This window comes from Myotis myotis, unplaced genomic scaffold, assembly GCF_014108235.1.
Source record: "Myotis myotis isolate mMyoMyo1 unplaced genomic scaffold, mMyoMyo1.p scaffold_m19_p_3, whole genome shotgun sequence".
Lineage (NCBI taxonomy): Eukaryota > Metazoa > Chordata > Mammalia > Chiroptera > Vespertilionidae > Myotis > Myotis myotis.
Genome location: NW_023416335.1, coordinates 207,271,056 through 207,292,849, shown reverse-complemented (window position 1 = coordinate 207,292,849; position 21,794 = coordinate 207,271,056). Strand labels below are relative to the sequence as shown.

Sequence of the window (21,794 nt, the reverse complement as noted above, 5' to 3'; positions counted from 1 at the left end):
CCACCTTCCCCGAGTCCTAGCTCTCTGCTCACCATCTCCTCTGTGGTCTCTTCCAGGTCCAGCTGTATGTATGGCACTTGCTGCCTCTGGGGAAAGACGTACTCCATTGGGTTCCTGCGGTTCTGCAAGCAGGTGTGTGCCCCTGCACGGTCTGTGCCCTGGAGCAGCAGCTGCGGGGCTGTGCTGCCCCTGCTTGACAGGGTGGCAGAGGCCAGCTGGGTGGACCCTGCCACAGGCTGCCCTGGCTCCACCTTGGAGTTCCCATTTCCTGCAAGCCCCCCCCCCCAAAACCCAGCATCCACTCCCCACACAGTTAGGGATGCCCCTGCATTCACAGGGGTGCTCGGAGGGGCAGTGAGAGGCGTCCTGGGCATGAAGTGGTCTCAGACTCTTGCCCCTTTTGACCAAGTCTCGGTGTATGTGAGAATCGGAGGATGTGCATGGGGATTCTAGAATCTCCGTTTGAAAACTTCTCATCAGCTGGGGCTAGAGGGAAGGAGCGTTTCTGCATTAAAGATACAAGACCAGCCCTGCTGGTGTGGCTCAGTGGTTGAGCATCGACCCATGAACCAAGAGGTCAGGGCACATGCCCTGGTTGTGGGCTCGATCCCCAGTAGGTGGCGTGCAGGAGGCAGCCGAATCGATCTTTCTCAGTGTTTCTATTTCTCTATCCCTCTCCCTTCCTCTCTCTCTAAAATCAACAAAAATATATATTTAAAAAAATATCCTCAGGTGAGGATTGAAAAAAACAAGATGCATGACGAACCAGGCGTGTCCTGTCTCTAGTCCCTCCCCCATTTCCCAGTTGGCAGCAGCAGCTTTCGTTTTCCCAGTGCCTCCCTGTGGTCTGGAAGGGCTGGGCGGGGCCGTGTGGTGGTGAAGTGCATGGGCCTGTGCCTCTGACCATCTGAGTTTGATTTCCAGCTTCTCCTCTGACCGTGACCTCGGGTCATTACTTAACCTCTCTGAGCCTTAGTTCCTTCTGTCAAATGTGCGTAATGTTACTTATCCCAAGGGATGGTTTAAAGAACAGGTGAGGCGGTGGGTACAGAGCATTCGCAAGGTGCTGGCACAGAGCCCACCATCTCTTGTTTGGGGAGGGAGAGTCCGGTGCCATGCCCAGCTGCACGACCTCGACTGAGTCTCTTCTGGGGCTCCACAGGGCCTTCCGACCCCTCCAGCAACTCCAGAGTAACCTGAGGGGAAATGAACCACAGCCAGCCTCTGGCCTGCTGAAGGTCTGGCTTTTCTGTGTAGGGCCAGGCACACACTCCCACAGAGCCTGCCCGGACCTCCCGGGCCTCCAGGTCAGCTTCCACGTCTTCCTTCCTTACGGTGTTTCTAAACTCACAGTCTCCCTGAGGGACCTGCAGGGAAAGAGTTAAACTGTCCCGGGCTCAGGGTGGGGCCTTTCAGGGCCATTGTTTACCCTGGGCTGGGCGCCTGCGCCTGTGACTCATGCCTTCTTTGATGATTATATTGTGTACAAAGTTTTGATCCCAGATCACTAGCTCCAGCCGCCTTGTTATAAATTATCCCCAGGCCTGTGGGCTGGCTGTTCCGGATATTCCACCGTTGTTCCTGGCAGTGGCTGGGAGAGGTAGGAAAAGGGGAGAGAACAAAAGCCCCGCCCCCTGCCCTGGGGTGGCAGCTTTGTCCCAGGGTAGGACCTCCTGCTGGCGCTTCAGGGTCCCTGGGCCTCAGTTCCCTCCTCTGTATCAGGCTGGGGACAGTGCTTACGTCTGGGGCTCCACAGGCACGTGGGCATCAAGCGGCTGACCGGGCGCCCGCCTGTGGCCGGCTCTTAGCTCGCTCGCTCACCGGCTCACTCCAGACGAGGGGATGCTCCTCCCCTGTGGGCTGTCGGTGGGGGTCCCAGCTCCTCCAGGTGGGGTGGGGAGGCCAGGGCAGATCTGTGGGGTGTGACAGCAGTATCACCCCCCCTAGCCCCGTCACACATGCCTCTCCTGGTGGCACCCACAGCTCTGACCACTGGGCTCCCCTGCAGACCTCACTCCGGTTCCCAGAACTTTGGGTTCAACAGGCCACGTTCTCCGCTCCAGGGTCCTGGCCCTGTTTGGAGCCACACTCGCTTAGCCTTTCCAACTGCTCCTGCCTCCACAGGAGGCCCCGTGGCTTAGACGTATTTGACTTCGGCAGGAAGGTGATTCTAGTGACATTATGGGCGCCGTGGGTGCCCCGGGGCTTACCCTGTGACAGGGGCTGCTTACGTCCGTCCCCCAGAGGCTCAGTGGCCGCCGCTCGAGCTTCTGGCAGCTGGCAAGGCCAACATTCAAACTCGGGTGTCAGAACTAGACCTTTGCTCTGGGCTGCTTCCTGTTTCGTGCTCCTGTTAAGTTGTCTCCATCCCCAGCAGGACCCCAGCTCACTATAAACCCTGGGCCCAGACCCAGAGCCCGGGGCAGGGAGCCAGACCCCGGGGGTGGGCGAGGGCACGAGAGGAAGCCCTGGTCCAACCCTGCTCCCCATGTGGCCAGTCCCTGGAGCAGGGCCCCAGCTTTGCTCCCCACCCCACCCACTTCCTTGGCCACTTCACGGTGCTGCCCGTCCAGCATGAACCCGTGCCCTTGACCACTCAGCCTCTGGCCTCGGTATGAGCTGTCCCCTCTGCCTGTCCCTTGTCTCACCTTCCTGCTGCCCCTTCTCCAGGGACATCTCCTGTCTCCTCTCCTCCATTCCTCTGTCCATCGTCCTCCCTCCTCCACACCCGTCTTCTCACTCAGCTGAGTCACACTGGCATCGTCTCACTCCCTCCGCCTTCTCCAGACAGCAGTCCCCTCGGGGAGGACCCTGGGCTCCCCGGGCCTGGCATCCAGCAGGTCTGCTGGCCAGAGGGGGTGCTGTTAAGTGGTCTGTCCCATCCTGACACTTGGCTTCTCCCCGCAGGCCACCCTGCAGTTCTGCGTGGTGAAGCCCCTCATGGCTGTCAGCACCGTGGTCCTCCAGGCCTTTGGCAAGTACCGGGACGGTGACTTTGAGTAAGCAGCGGGTCCCCGCAGGGGTGTGGGGGGGGAGTGTTGGTGCCAGGGTAGATGTCCCTGCCCAGAGGCAAATGCCTGGCTTAGGGAAGGAGGCGGCCACAGACTGGGCACACGCACACCCTCAAGACCGCATCTGAGTGGAGGTCAAGCATGTTCCCAGCCTTCCTCACGCCTCCGCACCCCTGAGCTGCGAGGCTGGCCTATCAGGGGCACTCGAGGAGCCCTCAGCATCCATCCCCTTTGCATAGGGGGGTGGGGGGTGCACCCGGGGCAGAAGGAACAGTAACCATCCAGGCAGGCAGCGGGGCTGGAGCCCGAGAGGCCCGCCTTGAATCCTCGGGTAGAAAGCCTCACCTGGTGAACTGCCCAGGCCTCTCACTGGGCGTGAGGGACAGTGGCCCCATGGCCGTGTGCTGGCATGCACTTGGCAACACCACCTGGGTGGTGCACAGCAGCCCGCCAGGGCAGGTGGGCAAACGGAGGCGCAGTGGGCTGTAACTTGCTCACCTTGGAAAGAGCAGGGCTGGGCTCCCGTCACTCTGACACTCGCTGTCTGACCATCAGCTGAGCCCTCATCCCAGGCCAGGCTGGCTTCCATGCCTGTGTCATGTCCTCCACCAGGAGCGTGGGCACCAGAGCTGCGGGCAGGTGGCTAGACACCCCTGCGTGAGGCGGGGCGCTGGCCCGGCCTGTGCTGCAGGCACCCCGGCACCCGCCTCGTGTTTTGGCCCCTTTGATCACCACGTGGCTCGTGGAGCACTGCTTGGGAGCACGGCTAGAGCCATGGGGATTGGCGTAGGGGCAGGACAACGGAGGGGGGGCTCCTCGTCCCTCGGAGGGACTGTCCAAGCCAGGATGCTCCCCTTTTCTGCAGCGTCGCCAGCGGCTACCTGTACGTGACCATCATCTACAACGTCTCCGTCAGCCTGGCCCTCTACGCCCTCTTCCTCTTCTACTTCGCCACCAGGGAGCTGCTCAGCCCCTACAGCCCTGTCCTCAAGTTCTTCATGGTCAAGTCTGTTATCTTCCTCTCCTTCTGGCAAGGTGAGCCTCTGCCCAGCCCCGTGTGGCGGCCCTGTCCCCTAGACCTCGTCCCTTCCTCTTGCCTGCCCAGGCCATGGGGTTGTCCTGAGGGATCCCAGCCTGGAGCTCAAAGGGGCCTCCATCCACTGGGTGCCCACTCGGGCAGAAGTTTGGGCCCTTAGGGGCCTTAGGAGCCAGGGCAGAGCTTTAGTGAGGCTGATGCATGGGTGGGGGGACACGGGGGACCCCGCATAATCTGTGACGTCTCAGTGTTCGTGGCCAGAAAGAGTCTGGGGGCGTGGGGTTTCCAAGTGGCCTTGGCCTGTGTCAGCAACGCTGCCCACAGGAGCAACCAGGGCCCCTACTTCCATCGCCCCGGGCACCTGGGGCGCTGCATGGAGGAGGAGGGGGTGGGAAGGCGGTCCAGCCAGGGCCAGACACCCACACCTTGCCTCCCAGGCCTGCTCCTGGCCATCCTGGAGAAGTGCGGGGCCATCCCCAAGATCCACTCAGCCCGTGTGTCGGTGGGCGAGGGCACCGTGGCTGCCGGCTACCAGGACTTCATCATCTGCGTGGAGATGTTCTTCGCGGCGCTGGCCCTGCGGCACGCCTTCACCTACAAGGTCTATGCCGACAAGAGGCTGGACGCGCAAGGTGAGAGCCGGGCCCTCCTGCCCCGCGGCGTCCTGCAGGGTGGAAGGGCCAGGAGTCCTGGTCACGTGAGGGAGGTCCTGGGAGCGAGGCCCACCTGTCTCGGGCAGCCGGTCTAGAGTACCCGAAGTTGACAGGCGCAGTGCCTGTGGGACGGTCAGGACAGAGATTCTAGGACAGAAGTCCCTCAGGGTTTCGGACATGAGCCGGTTCTTCGTTTATCCCAGAATCCTCTGTCTCTCAAGTGTTTTGTTGTTTTCTTAACCTGATTACCTCTCAGAAGCAGACTTGGGTGGCAATAGCTCTGAACAGCTTTCTCTTACACTTGCTGACCTCCCTGGGTGAGAGCAGAGCCCCCTGGGGAGTCTTACAGTCGGTGCTGGCCCCACCTCAGAGGTTCCGCAGTCATTGATCTGGGCTCGGGCCTGACAGGGTGGGATTTCAGCTCTCGGGCCGGTGCCTCTGCTGCCACTGGGCCTGGAGGGATGGCCAAGGGGAAGAGGAAGAGGAGTCTGGGGCTGCTTGGATGATGGGAGGGCCTGGAGGGAAGGCCTCCTAGTCTGACACATCTACCCTGGAGCTCGGCTGCTGCCAGTTCCCTTCCCACGGGGCTGGAGGGGGAAACCCACTTCCCCAGGCGCAGCACCGATGCCCACCCCGGGCCCGGACAGCCGTGTCCTGGGAAGAGTATAGAGGACCGCCTGGCCCGCGGCCGGGCTCCTCGCCTCCCACCCCTTCCGGCCATGTTCTTTCCCTGGTGGGCGGCCGCAGGATGCCTGCGCAGCTGCTGATGCAGGGCCTGACCTGTACTCCAGGCCTCGTGACTCTGGTGGGCCCGACTGCGTTTCACCAACACGCTGGCTGGGGGCGCTTTCTCCATATTTGACCGCACACTGCCAGTGCCAGGCACTGTGCTGGCCGGCTCAGCGCAGCCGGCTGGTGGCCCACTGGCTTCCCACCAAGGCCCCAGTTGGAAGGGTCAGCTTCCCAGTATTGAGGGCGATGTCCCTGGACCTGGTCCTGACAGACCCTGTCCCTTGGGAAAGTCCCTTTGTGCCCAGAGCCTGGGAAGGTCTCAGTGTTTAAGAACCATTTCTGCATGTGGTGGCCCTGCAGACGCTCTAATGGATGCCTGGGCCGTCTTCCCTGACACATCTACCCACAGCCGTGCAGCTGTGCATGGACCCCGCCCGCCAGGGGAAGCTGCTGCTCGCTCTTGCCCCTCCGCGTGGTCCTGCCGGCCACAGGCCCGCCAACCACAGTGCCCAGCCCCTCAGCCCTCCCGTCTGGCGTGGGTGCAGAGCTGCCTCTGTCATGGGGGCTGCACAAGAAACCCCGCCCCAGCCTCGGTTTCCTGTCTGTGAAGTGGGGAGAGGTTTGTGGAGCACGAGGCACAGGCTTAGCAGTTCCAGGCAAGGCTGGAGAGGTGGGGTGTGGGGGCCCTGACTTAGGGGCGGAGGCGAACTCGGCCCCCATTCTGGTGTCCACTCTTTGTCCCCCATAGAGAGTGGGAGTGCCACAGGGGTCCTCTGTGGGTGGATAGTGCGCCCAGGCCCGAGGGGAAGCGGGCTGCTGGGGCGCCGGTGGGACAGGGTGGGGGCGGCAGGGGGCGTGGCATGCACTGGCCTCGGTGGTGGGCCCTGGTGTTCACTCAGCTGTCTCTTGTCTTCTCTATTTCTCCTGCTCTCCCCTCTCCCCCGCCCGCCCTGCTTTTGCCCCGGGTTTGGCCGTGGGCAGTGCCAACGTATGGTCCTTACGGTAGGTTCTGCTCTCTGTCTGCATGTCTGTCCTGCATGTCAGTCCTGGTCCCTGTCGCCGGCTCGCCTCTCTGCCTGGTTCTTCTGTGCCCAGTCTCCTCACCGCAGGCACCTCTGTAGACCTGCTCTGTCCGGCCTGTCGTCTGGCATATGCCCTGTTGGTCCTGGGGCACAGCACCCATTACTGGGAAGCCAGGGGCCTTTCTTATGTCCATGGCAGAGGCTATGGAGGCAGAAAGGGCAGACGTGTTTGAGTCTGAAGACCTGGCTGCGAGTGAGCTCTTCCCTTACCTCTCAGTGTGTGGCCTGGGCCTGTGGGGCCCATTCATCGGAGAGGGAATCAGAGAAGCTTATCCAGCCAGTGGCTTCCGCCCTCTCGGGGGAGCTGGTGAAGATGTCTGCTCCGCCGGGGTCCAGCCTCTGCAGCTGCCCCGATGGAACGGGTCCCTGGTCCACTCCCTCAGGAGAGGGGACAGGGCTAGCACCGGGAGCCCCGTCCTCAGCACTTCCGCCTCCACTCATGCCGGGTTGGCCTGCCTCCCTGTAACATTCTGGGCTCATTGCCTGCATCGTGCCAGTCTCCACCCCTGGTCCGTCCCACCTGCCGGACTCAGCCCCCATGGCTGCTTACCTCCATCCCTTCAGGGGTGCCCTCTGCCCTGAGCCCCAGCCAGAAGGGCCGTTTCTTTGCCTGCACCTTCTCACGTGCAGAACCCCATCCTCTGTCCCAGGAGGGGTGGTTGGATGGCATAGCCTTGGGGGTGGGTCCCAGGACTAGGGGTGGTTGGATGATAACCTGGAGGCCGAGCCCCTTGCCTCCTGCTGCGCCAGCCCCTCACCCCCCCTGCCTCCCGCCCGCAGGCCGCTGCGCCCCCATGAAGAGCATCTCCAGCAGCCTCAAGGAGACCATGAACCCGCACGACATTGTGCAGGACGCCATCCACAACTTCTCGCCCGCCTACCAGCAGTACACGCAGCAGTCCACCCTGGAGCCCGGGCCCCCCTGGCACGGCGGCGCCCACGGCCTCTCACGCTCCCACAGCCTCAGTGGCGCCCGCGACACCGAGAAGACTCTCCTGCTCAGCTCTGATGACGAGTTCTAAGCGCGGCTGCTGCTGGGGAAGGATTGGCACGTTGGCCCAGGGCAGGTGCGCCCCTCCGGCCTCAGGCCCAGGCCCGGAGGCGGCTGCCAGGGCTTTGGCATTGCCTTTAATTTATTGGACCAGAGCGCTCACATATCGCTTCCAGAGGGACCGCCAGTCGTCGTCTGCCCAGAGGACAGCCCGGGCTCACCCTGAGCCTCCAGGAGCATTTCCACACGGCCACGCTGCACGCCCGGCGAGGAGCAGGGGTCACTGGGGGCCACTCCCAGGCCTGCGCGGCTTGGCTCGTCCTGGTGGCGACGTGTTGGGACCAGCCGTGCCCCAGGCCCTGACGCTTGTGTTGCCGACCAGTGGCCACAGCCTCTCAGCTCTGTCCCCAGCTCATTGCCCTCCCCGTGAGACTCACAGCCCGTCCCCAACACTGCACTGCAGCTCTGCCCCCTCTTCCTCCGCCCCCTTGTGCTGTATTAGCTCCTCTGGGCAGGAGGAGGAGGAGGAAGAGGAGGGAGGAGGGAGGAAGCTGTCTGTGGAGCCCCTCCTGACCCGGCCTGCCTGGCCTGCTGCAAGGCTCAGCCAGACGCCAGGAGCCACAGGTCCCGCTAGGAAGGTGCTCAGGTGCCTCTGGGCCCCTCTCCTGCGGATGTGGCCTGTCCACATGAGGCCCCTGCGTCCCCCGGCTGCCCTTGCTGTGGCTGCACCTGTCACATGCCCCTTCCCCCTGGCCTGCAGAGGACAGCGGCAGCCCCCACTGCCCCTCTGCTGGGTCTGTCTTGAGAGCATTTGGGGCAGAGCCCTTACTGCCTGGCTGCTCAGAGGGTCAGGGACTCCCACCTTCCTTCCTGGCTGAGCCGTCAGACCTTTGCTGGCCCCGATCATTGCTGGGGCTTCTCCCTCCCATTTCAGGGAAAGAGTCTGAGTCCACATTTCAGAGCAGCTTCCGGAGGACAGTTCTGTGGGAGGGCGGACAAAGGCTGGGCCTGCAGGAGAGCCCCGGCCCCATGCCCACACGGCCTGGTGTCCTGCTCATCTGGCCCCAGCCCATCTCTTCTGTGCCTTAGTCACACATGAACGCTCCCCTCCCCGGGCCTCAGTCTGTCCCAGACACTCCCCGGGGGCTCCCTGCTAAGCTGCTGGCACTCAGGCCCCTGCAGTGCTGGGCCAGGTGCCCTTAGACAGGCCTCGGGTGGCCAGGACCACCAGGCCCTCCCCCTGCCCACCCCCACACCCCCACACCTGGGGCCAGAGCCCCTGTGCAGCCTGGGCTCACATCAGCCACCGTCAGGAGGAGACCTGATGGACACTGCTTGTTTGGACAGGCAGGCGTCCATCCCAAGATAGCGCATGTTTGGGCTGCAGCAGCCGGGGAAGGGCAGGGAGAAGGGCCCGCCCGTGGCTTCAGACTTCACTACGGAATCTTTCCTCTTGGCCGCTCCTGTGTGAATGGTGCCCAGGGCCGGGTGGGGGTTCCATCCCAGGTGTCTTTCTGCGCACTTGGCGCTGTGACCAAGCCAGCCCTCCCGGTGGGAGCGGGGGGCCAGGCCTGCTTGAGGGGTACTAGAGGCCAGCTTTCGGGTCCCTGTCGGGGGGGCTTGGCCAGCCAGCCCCGAGCTGCCTGGGAAGGCAGCAGGCCGTGCAGGCTGCCTGAGAACGCCCTCGGCCCCGCTCCCACCATTTCCCTGCCCTTCTGTTTCCCTGGTCCTCCTTCCAGGCCAAAGTGTGGGGCTGCTCCCTGCCCAACTGCCCTGCAGCTCCCGGTGGGGAGCCCGGCCCAGAGATGCGGGCTGGGAGCGGCCTGACCACGCCACCTACTTCCTAGGATTCGTAACCAACCTTGTCTTTTTTAAATTTTTTTCCCAATAGAGTAGCTCTTTGTATATAAAAAATACTTGAAAAATTAATTGTATGATGTATGAGAAGACAGAGTCCCTTAGTTTTATATCTCGTGTATGACTGCTGTGAGTTCCACCAGAAAGTCGCTCTATTTTGGTCTCTGTGACATTTTAAATGCGTGACAGAAGTGAGCAAATAAAGTGAGGAAGAAATATATATATATGAGATAATATAGATTGTACTGAAATCTCCTCTGCCTGTGCGTGAGGTTTTTTCCTTCCTCTTCCCACCCCCGTGTCGGGGTGGGTTTCGTGGTTGTGAGAGGGGTGTCTTAGGAAACGCTTGTCCTTCCGGTGCGAACATGGGGGGAATTCTCATTGTCAGAGGCCAGAATTGCATCCCTGCACACAGCCTCCACTGTGGGACCCTCGGGGCCGCCCCGAGGGCCAGGCCTGGAGCAGGGCCTGCTGGGCTGGGGGGCACTGCCTCTACTCACCAGGCCAGGTGTCTGCAGCCACCTCCGCATGCCTTCGCGGGGGCTGGCGGGGGGGGCGGGGGGCGGCGGGGGGGGCGCGGGGGCTGCTGACTTGGGCCCTCAGGAATGCGGTGGGGGTGGGGAAATTCCCAGCCTCAGCTTGGCTCTCGTGCAGCTTCCGGCTGCCTTTTCCTTAGGCCTGAACTCAGCATCTCAGCATCGGGTGAGGATCAAGGGCCCCCACCTGAGGGGGAGGAGGAAGGCCTGCGGATCAAGCCAACCTATGTGGTTTGGCCTTTCCCCAACTTTCCTATCCCGTGCCTTCTCCCAGCCCGCCATCTTCACACCCACAGCCGGCCTCTCCGAAACCCTCACTGCAGCGGTGCGCCTCCTGTAACATTTCTGTGTTCGAGCCTGGGCCCCTCCGGCTCCCAGTGCTGGTCACCCGTGCCCTCGGAGAACCTTCCTGGCACAGATGGGTAAGCCGAGGCTGCAAGCAGCTACATAAGCCACTAAAAGTCACACAGCTAGGAAAGCTCCCGTCTGGATTCAAACCGCGCTTTCCCTGCCCGGTACAGTGCACTCTGCCGCCTGGGCCCAGGATGACTGCGGCTGCTTTTCGGCCTGCAGGCTGGGACTGAGGAAGCCACGCCCCGCCCCTGTGCCTCCTGGAACACCAGGAAAGTGTCTTCTACTTGGCTGTAGAAGATCAGCCCTCCATGCGAAAGTGCCGGGAGATGACTCTTCAAGCTGGGAATTTTCCTCTCTGAGCGGGACTGTTTTCTCGCTGAAGGGATGCCCAGGAAAGAAACTTAACCCTACATTTCATTGTGCTCCCGGCTTTGCCTTCCCCACGGAGGGTCCCCGGCTCAGGCACCCAGAAGGAAGGTGGGTTTTGGCACCACCCATCTGGGTTTCCACTTCCAGCGCCCCCCCCCCCAGCCCCCGCGCCCCCCCCCCCCCCCCCCAACCAGCGCAGGCACAGGCAAGAGCAGCGATGGTGCTTAGCTTTTATTTGCAAACTGGAGTTAGCCCTCCCGCCCAGCAGAGGGGTCGGCCTGGGCTGGGAAAGCAGAACTCCATTTTGGGCCCCTTACTCGGAACGCCCCCCCCCCCCCAAAAAAAACAAACAAACCATAGCTCAGGACATGCACTTCTTCACTGTGGAAAAAGAGAACTTGACTTTATTCAGAAAGTCTACAAAATACAGAAGGCGGATAACTCGCTTACTGTAAGTCAGAAAATAAATAAATTCTGGAGGCCGGGGCAATTATTTTAAAAACATTTTTTGGTTGTTGTTGCCACCTGGCTTTCCCTAAATATAAGATAAAATGTGATTTATTTGCAGATATAAAATATAAAGTCCAGCTCAGGGCCCACGCCACTTTTCCCGGGGAGTGGGCGCTAGGGCTCTGGCTGGAAAGAATAACTTAGATTCGTGCAATAAATAAGAGTGGGAGGGCAGCTGTGTACAGTGTGTGGGGAGGGGGGCTGGGCTTCCCAGAACAATCAACGGCCGTGGCGGCCGCCACCCCAGGGGGGGCAGTCAGGGGAAGAGGTGGGACGTCCCTTTTGAGGACCCCCACCCCAGGCTGCAAGACGGCGGATCTATCATCTCATCTCCCCACCTGCCTCCCGTCCCCTTGCTAATTGGCTAGCCAGCCCCTTCCCTCTCTTCCATCTACATCCCCTTCTCTCTCCTTCTACTTCCCTTATCTTGTCTCACAGACAGCCGTCTCCCAGGCCACGGCAGCCCTGCCTCCCGTCTCCAGCCCCTGTCCACTGTCCCCTGGCCATGGCTGGGATCGCAGGACGGCAGTGGGAGGACCTGGCTGTAAGTTTCAGCTCAACCACTAAGCACAGGTGGCCCATCCAGGGGAGGCCCGGTTCCGTCTGCTGACGGGGCAGGAGATTTCCCCAGGCCCAAAGCAGAGGGGGGAGCCCAGCTTCCCAGCTGGGCAGCCCCACAAGACAAACGCCAAACCTAGTGCCGACTCCCAGGCCGGGCAGGGGCCACGGGCATGTCTGAGCAGTTTACAAAACGAGGGGAGGCCCTCTTCTCCTTGACGACGCTTCTCTAGTCAAATTCGCTCCGTCTCCCTCCTCCCCGTCTAGGAAGGCTCGCTTCCAGCCAAGGGAGACCTTGACCCACCCCGCCCTCTCTCACCACGGTCGCCGCTTCCCAGGGCTATTAGGTGCCAGGTTCAGGGGCTGCACCAGGAAGGGCTCCAGGGAGAGAACCTGTGTTCCCACGGGGGCTGGTGGCGGCGGAGAAAGGGCACCTGGGACAGAGGTCGTGCTGAGGCACTTGGGGAAGGGAGCCGGGGTCGGAGGGGCCGGAGGGGCGCGGTTTGGGGAACGGGGCGTGGGGGGGGGGGGCGCAGCGGCCACTAGGAGCAGGGGGCGGGCGCGGGGGCGGGCGCGGGGCCCGGGGCGGGGCCGGGGGCCGGGCTCCGAGCCGACTTGACGATGGTGATGACGCTGGCGGGCGCCACGAGCGCCGAGGGCCCGCGGGAGGCGGCGACGGAGCGCGCGAAGCCCTGCAGCGCCTCGCACTTGCCGCGCAGCGCGTCGAGCTCCAGGCGCATGGCCGCGTTCTCGCGCGCCAGCTTGTCCACCTCGCGCTCCAGCTCCGACTTCTGCTTCTGCAGCTCCTCCTTCTGGCACACGCGCTTCACGCGGCAGCTGGCGGCGTAGCCGCGGTTCTTGAGCGTGCGGCGCCGCTGCTTGAGCCGCGTCACCTCCTCGGCGGAGAGCCCGCGCAGGTGCCGGTTCAGCTCGCGCACCGACAGCCCCATCAGCGCCTCGTCCGACAGGTGCGGCGTGTTCTCGCTCAGCTCGCGCTTGATCTGCGGGCAGCGGGGGGGGGGGGGGGGGGGGGGGGATATGGGGAAACTGAGGCCCAGGTCGCCCGCTGCCTGTGGGCCTGAGCCCTGGGCCTGGCACGCATCAGGTGCTGGGGACGGCGCCCCCTCCACCGCCATAGGCACTGAGGGGCTGGACTTGTTCCGAGACCCCAAAGGGGAGCAGGAACCCAGGAAAGCACCTTCGAAGTCCCGCGGCCCAGTGGGCACTGCCCTGATGGGGAAGCCGGCTGGAGAGGAAACGGCCTGCCCCGGGGACACAGCCTATCTGACCGAGCCCACGCCTCCTGGTTCCCAGTCAAGGCCCCAGGAATGCCTCCTGCCTGCTGAGCTGCTGTGGGGGTGCCGGGTACTGAAGGGGAAGTTGGCTGGGGAGGGAGAGAGGGGTGGGACTACAGGGGCTGCCTCCTCACCTTCAGGGCTTTGCTGGATAAGGGGTCCACAGACATGTTTGCAGAAGGTGCCCTCTGGGCTGAGACCTAGGGGAGAGAGGAGGCCAACGTCACTTTTTCCCTGTCGCGTACAATCCCAACTCACTGCCTTGCCATTCAAGGCCCCTGTTGTCCTGGACTCATCTCATTCCACCTTCTTCCATCCCAGTGGTCCAGCCACAGCGGGCTCTTTGAACGGCTCATTTCAGCCCCAGGGCCTTTGCACTCGCCACTCCCTTCCCTCATTTCCTCATAGCAGCTCTTCAGCAGGTATATCTTTGCTCAGTGCCACCTCTTCAAAGAGGTCTAACTATCTGGCTACAACACCCCATTGTGTCATATCATATCACCCCATTGACCAACCCTCATAACGGTCACCTGTTCTGCAATTATTTTATGTTTGATGACTTGTTTATGGTTTGTCTCTCTCTCTCCCACCTCTCCTCCACCAAACTGTCAGTCTACAAGGGTCAAGGCCTTGCCTGCCCTACCGCTGCCTCCAGATGCCTAAGTCAGTGCCTGGCACACGGTCAGTTCTCAATGAGTATGCGCCCCGTGAACGGGCTCCCTCTTCCCCAGCAATTCTCCCACATGGAGCCCAGACAGATGCATTTTGTCTTATTCAAAAGTATTTTCATTGCTCGGCTGGCGCAGCTCAGTGGTTGAGCATCGACCTATGAACCAGGAGGTCCGGGTTCCATTCCTGATCAGGGCACAAGCCCGGGTTGTGGGCTCGATCCCCAGTGTGGTCTGTGCAGGAGGCAGCCGATCAAAGATTCTTTTTCATCACTGATGTTTCTGTCTCTCCCTTTCCCTTCCTCTCTGAAATCAATAAACATATATTTAAAAATATGTTTTCATTAAAGTACAAACTACATACAGAGAAGCTCACAGAACACATGTGTACTAGTCAGTGACATTTCACATTCGACGGCCAGTGGTCGTTGCTCTGGGCGGGGAAAGGGGCGGCCTCCCAAGTTCCCTTTAGAGCAGCGCCCTCTATCCACGGCCACTCTGCCCTACTCCCCATTCGTTCTTCGCTGGTTTTCTCATCCGAAAATCCCCGTGCGAATGGGACGGTGAGGAGCAAAGGAGAGCAGGGCGGAGGGGGGTCTGAGCCCAGCCTCCTGTCGGTTCTCACGAGTGACCCCCAGTCTGACAGAGTGAAGCGAGGGTGAGACCCGGGTCCAGCCTTGGCTCCCTGAGCTGCCTGGGGCCGAGTCTGGCCCATTCTGCGGCCCAGGTGTCTCAGACCCTGCGGAGAAGCGGCAAGTGCACGGACTTCGGCACGAGACACACGGGGCCTCGGAGGGTGTCCGACTGACTGGCCGCAGGTTCTCCCGGGTGATACAGTGGCTGTGTATTAAGTCAGATCATGTTACTCCTCTCAAGCCCCCCGTCTCGCTCCGATTATAGCCCAAATCATCACAGTGGCTCACAGGCACCACAGGATGGGGGCTCAGCAAATGCCTCTGACTTCAGCTCCCGCTCCACGCCCCTTGCCTCCCTCTGCACCCGCCTCCTTAAACCGACCACACACACCGCCCCCGGGATGAGCACAGCGGTCCCTCCGCCCAGCATCCTCTTCCCCTACATAGCCACAGACGTGGCTTCCTCACTCCTGCAGGCTGCTCTTCAAATCTCGTGCTCTCGCTCAACTTAGAATCCCCAGTCCCTGACACACACGCACACACACGCACACACACGCACACACACGCACACTCTCCCCGTCTCCCTTCCCGACCTCATGTCCCTCTACAGCACTTCTCAGACATATCATTATTGCACATGCATTTCACCTGTTTGTCCAGTGTCTGTCTCCCCATTGGAATGCCAGCGCAGGACAGCAGAGACCTTGTCTCGCCCACTGCCGTGTCCCCAGTGCCCAGAGCAGTGCCGGGCCCAGAGCAGAAGCTCGGCGGTTGCTGAGTTCTCAGCGTGACTCAGGCCGAGGTGGGGACAGTCCAGGGCTTCTCAGAAATCCCCAGCCCCTCCCGGCCCACGCAGCCAGGGGACCTGACACCCAGAGGGAAGCGAGGAGTGGGGCAGGAAAGGGAAGCGGCACTTTAAGAGATCCCCTCACAGGCAGCCACCCTGGCCCTCGGGCAAGGAGGTCTTCAGGAGCACCCAGGCTCCTTGTGGTACAACTGGGGGAAACTGAGGCCCATAACGTCCCCAGTCAGGACCCTAACCTGCCACAGACACCACCTGGAGACCCTCATAACCACCCCGACCAAAACACAGGCCTCTTAAATGTCCACCTTCCCAACACACACCTAGGGAGGTCCTGGCATGTCCGCTCGTCCTCCACGCACTATCAGCGGATCTTTCCACCTGTGAATCCGGCCTGTCATCACCCACATGCAAACCTTCCTTGGCTCCCTACTATCCTGGGGACAGGGTCCAGGCTCACTCCCCACCACTGCCCACCTCCGTTCTGCATTCCAGCCACGTGGAACTTTTGACTTCCTCTCACCCCACGCTTTCTGGCCCATGTGCCGCCCCACACCCTGTGACACTACTCCCCTCGCTTTATCTGGCAGACGCCTACTCATCGCTCGGCTCTGGGTGCAGACATCTCCTCCTCCGGGAAGCCCCCCCTGACTCCGAGGACTTGTTAGGCACTGACCACCCCAGCACTTCTCCCTTGCGTTGTAATGGTCTGTTTCCTTGTCTGCCCACCAGACAGGGAGCTCCACAGGCAGGAACCAGGCCGAGGCAGCTCTGGGTGCTGATGTCGCCAGCACGGGGCCTGGCAGGGAGCAGGCACCCACAAGGTGTGGATGGGTGCAGTCTCTGACACCGTCCGGCATCTGGCTTGTCCAGCTGAGTACCATTGAGAGAAAAACCTTCTGGCCCTGTCTCCAATTCTTCCTCCTTTTCATCTGCCTCCTGGCTTCTGCATGGCAGGGCTGGTACACAGATGCCAGGAGGAGGGGGAAGGAGGAGCAGGGGTTCTGTCATGATACTTGGCCCCAGGTCGGGCATGGGAAGCAAGGAAAGGGGCATTAGATTAAAAGTCAAGCTCCAGTTTGAGCCCCATCTCCTTTCCAGGCTGTGTGACCTTGAGCAAGCTACCCCACCTCTCTGGTCTCCACTTCCTCATCTGTAAGAACAATACCTGCTCTCGGGGTTTTGGTGGCGCCAAGGGCAGGTGTCAGTGAGCATGAGGGAGGTTATGAGAATAGCTGAGTCTGTCCAGGAGGGGTCATGCCTGCAGCAGTCACTGGGCCCTGGCTTCCACAGCATCTCCCCGCTGGCTGGGGTCGCACAGAAAAGGCTCCCTCTCCTCACTATACCCAAGGGGAGGGGGAGACCCAGAGAAGACATCTTTTGCCTGAAGTCACACAGCAGGGAAGTGGCTGCTTCTCCCCCCAAAACAGGAGGACACTGAACACTGAATCCTGGTCCCTTTCACGCTGTCATCACCCCGACCCTCCCAACAACCCTGTGAGATAATGACCAGAGAGGTCAACAGAGCAGTCCAGGGTCACACAGCTAAAAAAGGGTGGTGCCCAGGACTGAGGCCACGCCGAGCCACATGCCTCCTCCCGAGATGGCCTCACAGGGCACCTCTCTGTGTTCCCCCACCTGTCTCCACGGCCACCCTGCTCTGATGTGCCTGGGTTTGTGCAGATGAAGACAGACAGTCGGGCCACCGTGCCAGCTGCTGGGGGAGGTGGGTGTTAGGCGATGCGCAGTCTGGGCTCTACAGAGAGACCTGTGGGAGAGGGCAAGCCTCCCCTACGTAGGTAAACTGAGCCTGCTGGGTGCTGGGTGCTGAGCACTGGGTGCTAAGGCTGATGCAGAACCTTGGAGGCTGGTCCCTCAGACAAGTCATTTTTCCTCTCTGGGCCTGGGTCCCTCACTTGTAAAGTGGGGGTGATTATAATAGCATTAGAGGCCGAGACAAGATCAGCAGTGGCGAATGGTTTGCTTATCTCTCCATCGTCCCTCCCTCCATTCTCACCACAGCCATCGCCCACCGCCCACGGCACTGCTTCCCACTGAGCTTGGACACAACCTCAGAATCCTTCTCACACAGCCCTCTGAAGGAAGCCCGCGAGGTGGAAACTTGGCCAGTCCCTGTTCTGTATGACTGGAGGCCCCACCCACAGGGCTGGCTGGGATTCTGAGTCCTTGTAGGTCCCAGGAGGCTCCGAACCTGTTCTCTCCATTCCTCCTTCTCTTGTTCTAGCCTCGGCCCCCTCACCCACATCCTGGATGTCAGCTGAGGCACTCATGTTTGCCCAGGAATGTCCCTAGCTCAGCAACGCCAGGCAATCACAGAGAAAGTCACAAGAAGGGGGAACTTTCTGATAACCTCAGGCTTTCAGACTTCAGCCCAGGCCAGGGGCTGCTGGGCTGTACGCCACGGGGCTGGGCCCTCCACCGGGCTGCCTCCAGTACGGCCCTCAGACAGGGGCTGGTCCAACCCCCTTGTTCTGTCACAGACAACTGAGCAGCTTTTGGGGGGCAGTGGTGGGCTGGAACCCAGGAGTCCTGACCCCTAGCTCAGGGCTCTTTCTTCAATGTCAGCCCCTCCCCTCTCCACCCCGCTTTTTCCCTCAGAGGCCAGAGAGCAACCTCCAGGGGCTGCAGGTTCCTACCATTCTTTTGGAGGCATGGAGAATGAATTTACTCTTGGGGGATTGACGGCTGCCCTGCCCAGTCTGCAGCCACAGCCTCCTGCAGTCCCCTCCCCTCCTTTCCCCTCTCCACTCTAGGGACATCCTGCAGACGGCCTGCCCCCTGGCATGGGCTCCTCTCTGGCTGCCGAGCCATTTCGCTTCCTCTGTGAGGACAGAGGGAAAAAATGTGTTTTCCCGGGGCCTTGGCAGCCAGCACTGGTGGAGCCTCCTCCCTGCTGGAAAGGGGAGTGGAGCTGGGAGAACCCCACACCTCAGGGAAGCAGGAGCCTGGGGATCCAGTTCCAGTTCTGCCACCCACTCACACTCACTGCCGTGCCCTTTCTCTGGGCCTCAGTTTCCCAACATGCCAAACCTCCACCGAGCCTAAGGTACCTAACCTGACAGCCTTGGAGTTTAGCGTGCCAGATTCTGGCCCTGAATGGAGCTTCAGGATCACCACTAGCAGAGTGGAGGTCCTAGAGGAAGAGAAAGGAAATCAGGGAAGGCTTCCTAGAGGCAGGGGCATGAGAACACAAACTCAGAGACTTGACCATCCTTCTGCTCAGAGACCACTTCCTTTTTCAGCTGAACTGTGACCATAGCCGCTTCCTCACCGGCTTCTGGTCTTGCCATGACTATAGTCACCTCCTCACTGACTTCTAGTCTCTACCTCTAGACCCCACCACCTATCTTCTCCCAAAGGCTGTCAGAAAGATCATTACTGAGAAAACCTACAAACCTAGGTTTGGCTGGCTCATTTCAAAACCCTGCGATGCCAGCCTCCCTCCTAGCCCACAAAGTTGGCCTTCAGGCCTCCACCATGTCCTTTTCCCACTACCTCCAAGGATCCTCTTGGACCCAGTGCTCTTTCATTCAATCAGCCACCACAGAAAGCACCTACTCTGTGCCAGGCTCTGAAGGCCCTCAAGGGCTCCACAGACAATCATCACTCACTCCACCTGACAACCTGGGTCACTGGTCACCTTCCTTGATTGCCCTGGGTAAGTGGGAGCCCTGTTCCTGTCACACCTTGGAGATATTGTGGGTCCGGTTCCAGACCACTGCCATAAAGCAAGTACTGCAATTAAGCAGGAGCTTCTTGGTTCCTAGTGCATATAAGTTATGTTTACACTCTACTGTAGTCTATTAAGTGTGCAATAGCATTGTACCTAAGAAAACAATATACATATCTTAAGTAAAAAGTACTTTGTTGCTAAAAAATGCTAATCATCACCTGAGCCTGTTGGAAAGATGGTGCTGATAGATTTGCTTGACCTGCAATTTGTAAGAAACACAGTATCTCCGAAGCGCAATAAAGCGAGGCGTGCCTTCGTACTATACACTTGCAAACCACAGACTTCCCCCTCATACCACCCAGCTCCCCTGGGGTTTTTTATTTCGTTTGGTAGCTCCCCCTTTAACTTTGTCTCCTCTCATCAACTGTAAGCTCCCAGAGGGCAGGCTCTGGATCTGGTTCGGCCTCAGTCTCATCCCAGCCTCTGGCCCATGACAGGCTCATAGCTAAAAGCATCAGGCCTGAGGGAGGCACAGGGGCCATGGGAGACCTGTGGGGTCCCAGGCCCTAGTGAGGACCCGGGGGTGACCCAGCAGAAGGTTAAGCCTTTCAGTGCTAGCCATGCACCAGCCGCTGGAAGAGCCAACCAGCCGCTTCCCCTCGTCCTTGGCCCCCCAACCTACTCAGGATGTTTCCCGCCCGACTTTGCGGACGGGCCTGACTGGGAACCCCACACATTCCTGGACATGCCAGGCCTTGGCCGGGGGCCGTTGGCTCTGCTTTCTCTCCCACAGTTTCCCTGGAAAATAGGCTGTGTGTAGAGGCTGCCCTGCCTCCCCCATTTCACCCCCATCCTGCCCCTGGACGTTGCCTAGTTCCTGCTGCAGATGGGGACACTGAGGTTCCCCACTGCGGTAGCAGAGCTCACCAGGGCTCAAAGATGCAGTTAAAAGATCCTCTGGTTCCTCATCCCCCAAGCTCAGTGGATCCCCCTCCCCCATGATTCTGTAGCCCAGTGGGTGGGAAGAATGGAGGGCAGAATAGGACCAAGGAACCCCTAGCCCCCAGCCCATCCTTCAGGCTACTGGGCAGAGGGAAGCTTCCAGTAGGGCTGATACAGGGGCTTAGGGCAGGTTTGGGCCCCACCCTCACACAGCAACCCTTCACACAACAAGACCACCTCTTCCACTCCCTGTTGACCATGCCCCGCCCCCACCCCCCAGCCCCCAGGGCGAGGACTCTGGGAACTCAAGCTGGCCGGGGCCCTCAACTAGCTCCTCAGGTCCGGCAATCAGCAGGTATGTCTGACTAGTCCCACATGTAACTGAAACCACCGGCAGGACAGAAACCAACCCCACCCCTTCCTCCGGTCTCACCCTCCCAGGCCCAGCAGTACCAGCTCCAGAACCCAGGCCAGCCAGAGTCCCACCGAACAGAGGAAACCTGGATCCCTTCCTACCTCCCCACTTCGCTAGGGGTGTTCTGGCCCTTCCACTTCCTCCCGAGGCTGGAGGGATGGCTGGGGATGAAGGAGAGTGAGGGTCTGCCTGCCCCAAGTAGCAGGAAACCCGGATACGGACCTGAGTTGTGCCAGCCCACCAGGGTCCTGGAGGAAGGAGTGAGTGCCCCCCGCCCCCCCCCCCCAGCCCTGCCGGGTGGGTGTTTATACTGTGCCCCACCCTGTGGCTGCAGCCGCCAGCTCAGGGAGGGGGACAAACACCGAGATCACGTGGCCCGGCCCTGGGAAACTCCGGGGAAGAGCAGGGTCGCTGGCTGGTGGGAAGGGGACAGCAGGGCAAGAATTCCCGGACACCGTGTGACCACGATGGGGCCGCTTCCCTAGTTCAAGTCCCTATTCCGCATTTCCTCGTTCGGCACATCTTTCCCAGGTACGCACCGCGGGCACACAGGCCCCAGGGTCCTCACCGGGTGGTCTCTGTGTGTGTGTGTCTCTCTCCCCACGGCACACCCCGCGCACCAGCGGGCAGGACGCTCGGACGCGGGCCAGGGAACACACACGCACTCGCCGCCCGCCCTGGGACGTAAACAAACCGCGCACGCCCGGCTGCGGGCGCCCGTCCAGGGAATGTTCTCACCGAGTCACGTACGTGCACACGCTGCCCCCCCGCCCCTCCTGGGTGGACGCTGACGCGAGCCAGCCCCCCAGCCCCTTCCGGCCGGCGCCCCCAGGAGCCCAGCACCCCAGCACCCCGCTAAGCTCGCTTCGGCCCCGACTTGGTCCCTGGAACTCTGCCCCTCCTCCCGTCAACCGACCCGCGGTGGGGACACAGAGCACCGACAGCGCCGGCCCTGGCGCCCCGCCCCAGGCGCATTCTCGGGGTGCGCGAACCCTGCTGCCTCGGAGCCCCGCGCCCCCGTTCCCGCCCCAGACCCGCGTTCCTCACCCCTCCTCGGGCCCGCTTCGCCTGGCGCCCCTGGCACGCGCGGGTCTCGCTGCCGCCCGGGCTGCTGTCCCAGCCGGCTCCCCGGTCCGTCTCCCCTCCGGTCCTGACCGCCGGTTGCTCCGAGCCCGGCTCCTGGCTCCCGAGAGCGACGCGCCGAGTTTTGTTGTGGGGCGGGCGGCGCAGGAGGCCGCGCGAAGTTGTAAGGCGAGCTTCCCGGAATTACTCACTCACAGGATTCCTTTCATTCATAAAAACCCAGTCATGCGGTGACGTCACCTCCCTGGCCGCCCCCTCGGCCCCCTGAGCGGCCTCCGGGCCTCTCGGCCCCGCCCATTCCCCGCCCCTCCGGCCCCGCCCACACGCCGGGCCCGCCCCGGGGTTCTCAGTTCCTATTAGGCTGGATGCGTTCACGTGACACCTCGCGAGTGAAGGTGTCATTTGGCTCATTTTACAGTCGACAGTCCAGAGCGTCTTCTCCTTTCGACCTACACCTTCTGCCATGATGATCTCATCTAGTCCCGTGATTTAAAATGCCGTCTATATGCCCATGAGCTCCAAATTTGTATTTCTAGAGCGAACACATTCTCTGAGTTCCAGACTCATATCC

General features: G+C 61.2%; 2 protein-coding genes across 7 annotated transcripts in view; one reads left to right on the top strand and one right to left on the bottom strand.

The window, feature by feature from the left end:
* Positions 1 to 9,617, top strand: part of TMEM184B (transmembrane protein 184B) — a 48,807-nt gene extending 39,190 nt beyond the window's left edge. For 2 of the 5 annotated variants that reach the window (XM_036297004.1, XM_036297003.1), the window contains exons 5-9: positions 57 to 132; positions 2,908 to 2,999; positions 3,877 to 4,046; positions 4,485 to 4,679; positions 6,439 to 7,261. In XM_036297004.1, coding sequence (XP_036152897.1) covers positions 57 to 132; positions 2,908 to 2,999; positions 3,877 to 4,046; positions 4,485 to 4,679; positions 6,439 to 6,980 — 1,075 coding nt within the window. In that variant the 3' untranslated portion in view covers positions 6,981 to 7,261. The other 3 variants (XM_036297005.1, XM_036297006.1, XM_036297007.1) reach the window with 3 other exon arrangements.
* A 1,365-nt stretch (positions 9,618 to 10,982) lies between these two features.
* MAFF (MAF bZIP transcription factor F) lies at positions 10,983 to 21,424 on the bottom strand. Of its 2 annotated transcripts, none has more exons than XM_036298708.1 (3): positions 21,188 to 21,424; positions 13,119 to 13,184; positions 10,983 to 12,690 (listed from the first exon to the last, which is right to left on the bottom strand). In XM_036298708.1, the coding sequence occupies exons 2-3, from the start codon at positions 13,152 to 13,154 to the stop codon at positions 12,232 to 12,234; spliced, it is 495 nt and encodes a 164-aa protein (XP_036154601.1). In that variant the 5' UTR covers positions 13,155 to 13,184; positions 21,188 to 21,424; the 3' UTR covers positions 10,983 to 12,231. The 2 variants fall into 2 exon arrangements, with proteins under 2 accessions (XP_036154601.1, XP_036154602.1); XM_036298709.1 differs by lacking the exon at positions 21,188 to 21,424 and adding an exon at positions 20,680 to 20,821.
* Positions 21,425 to 21,794: the final 370 nt, after the last annotated feature.

Bases quoted from the DNA above. Each gene is read 5' to 3' on its own strand.
- MAFF (XM_036298708.1), bottom strand. From the start codon at position 13,154: ATGTCTGTGGACCCCTTATCCAGCAAAGCCCTGAAG. The intron at 12,691-13,118 runs GTGAGGAGGCAG...CGCTGCCCGCAG, and splicing joins TATCCAGCAAAGCCCTGAAG to ATCAAGCGCGAGCTGAGCGA.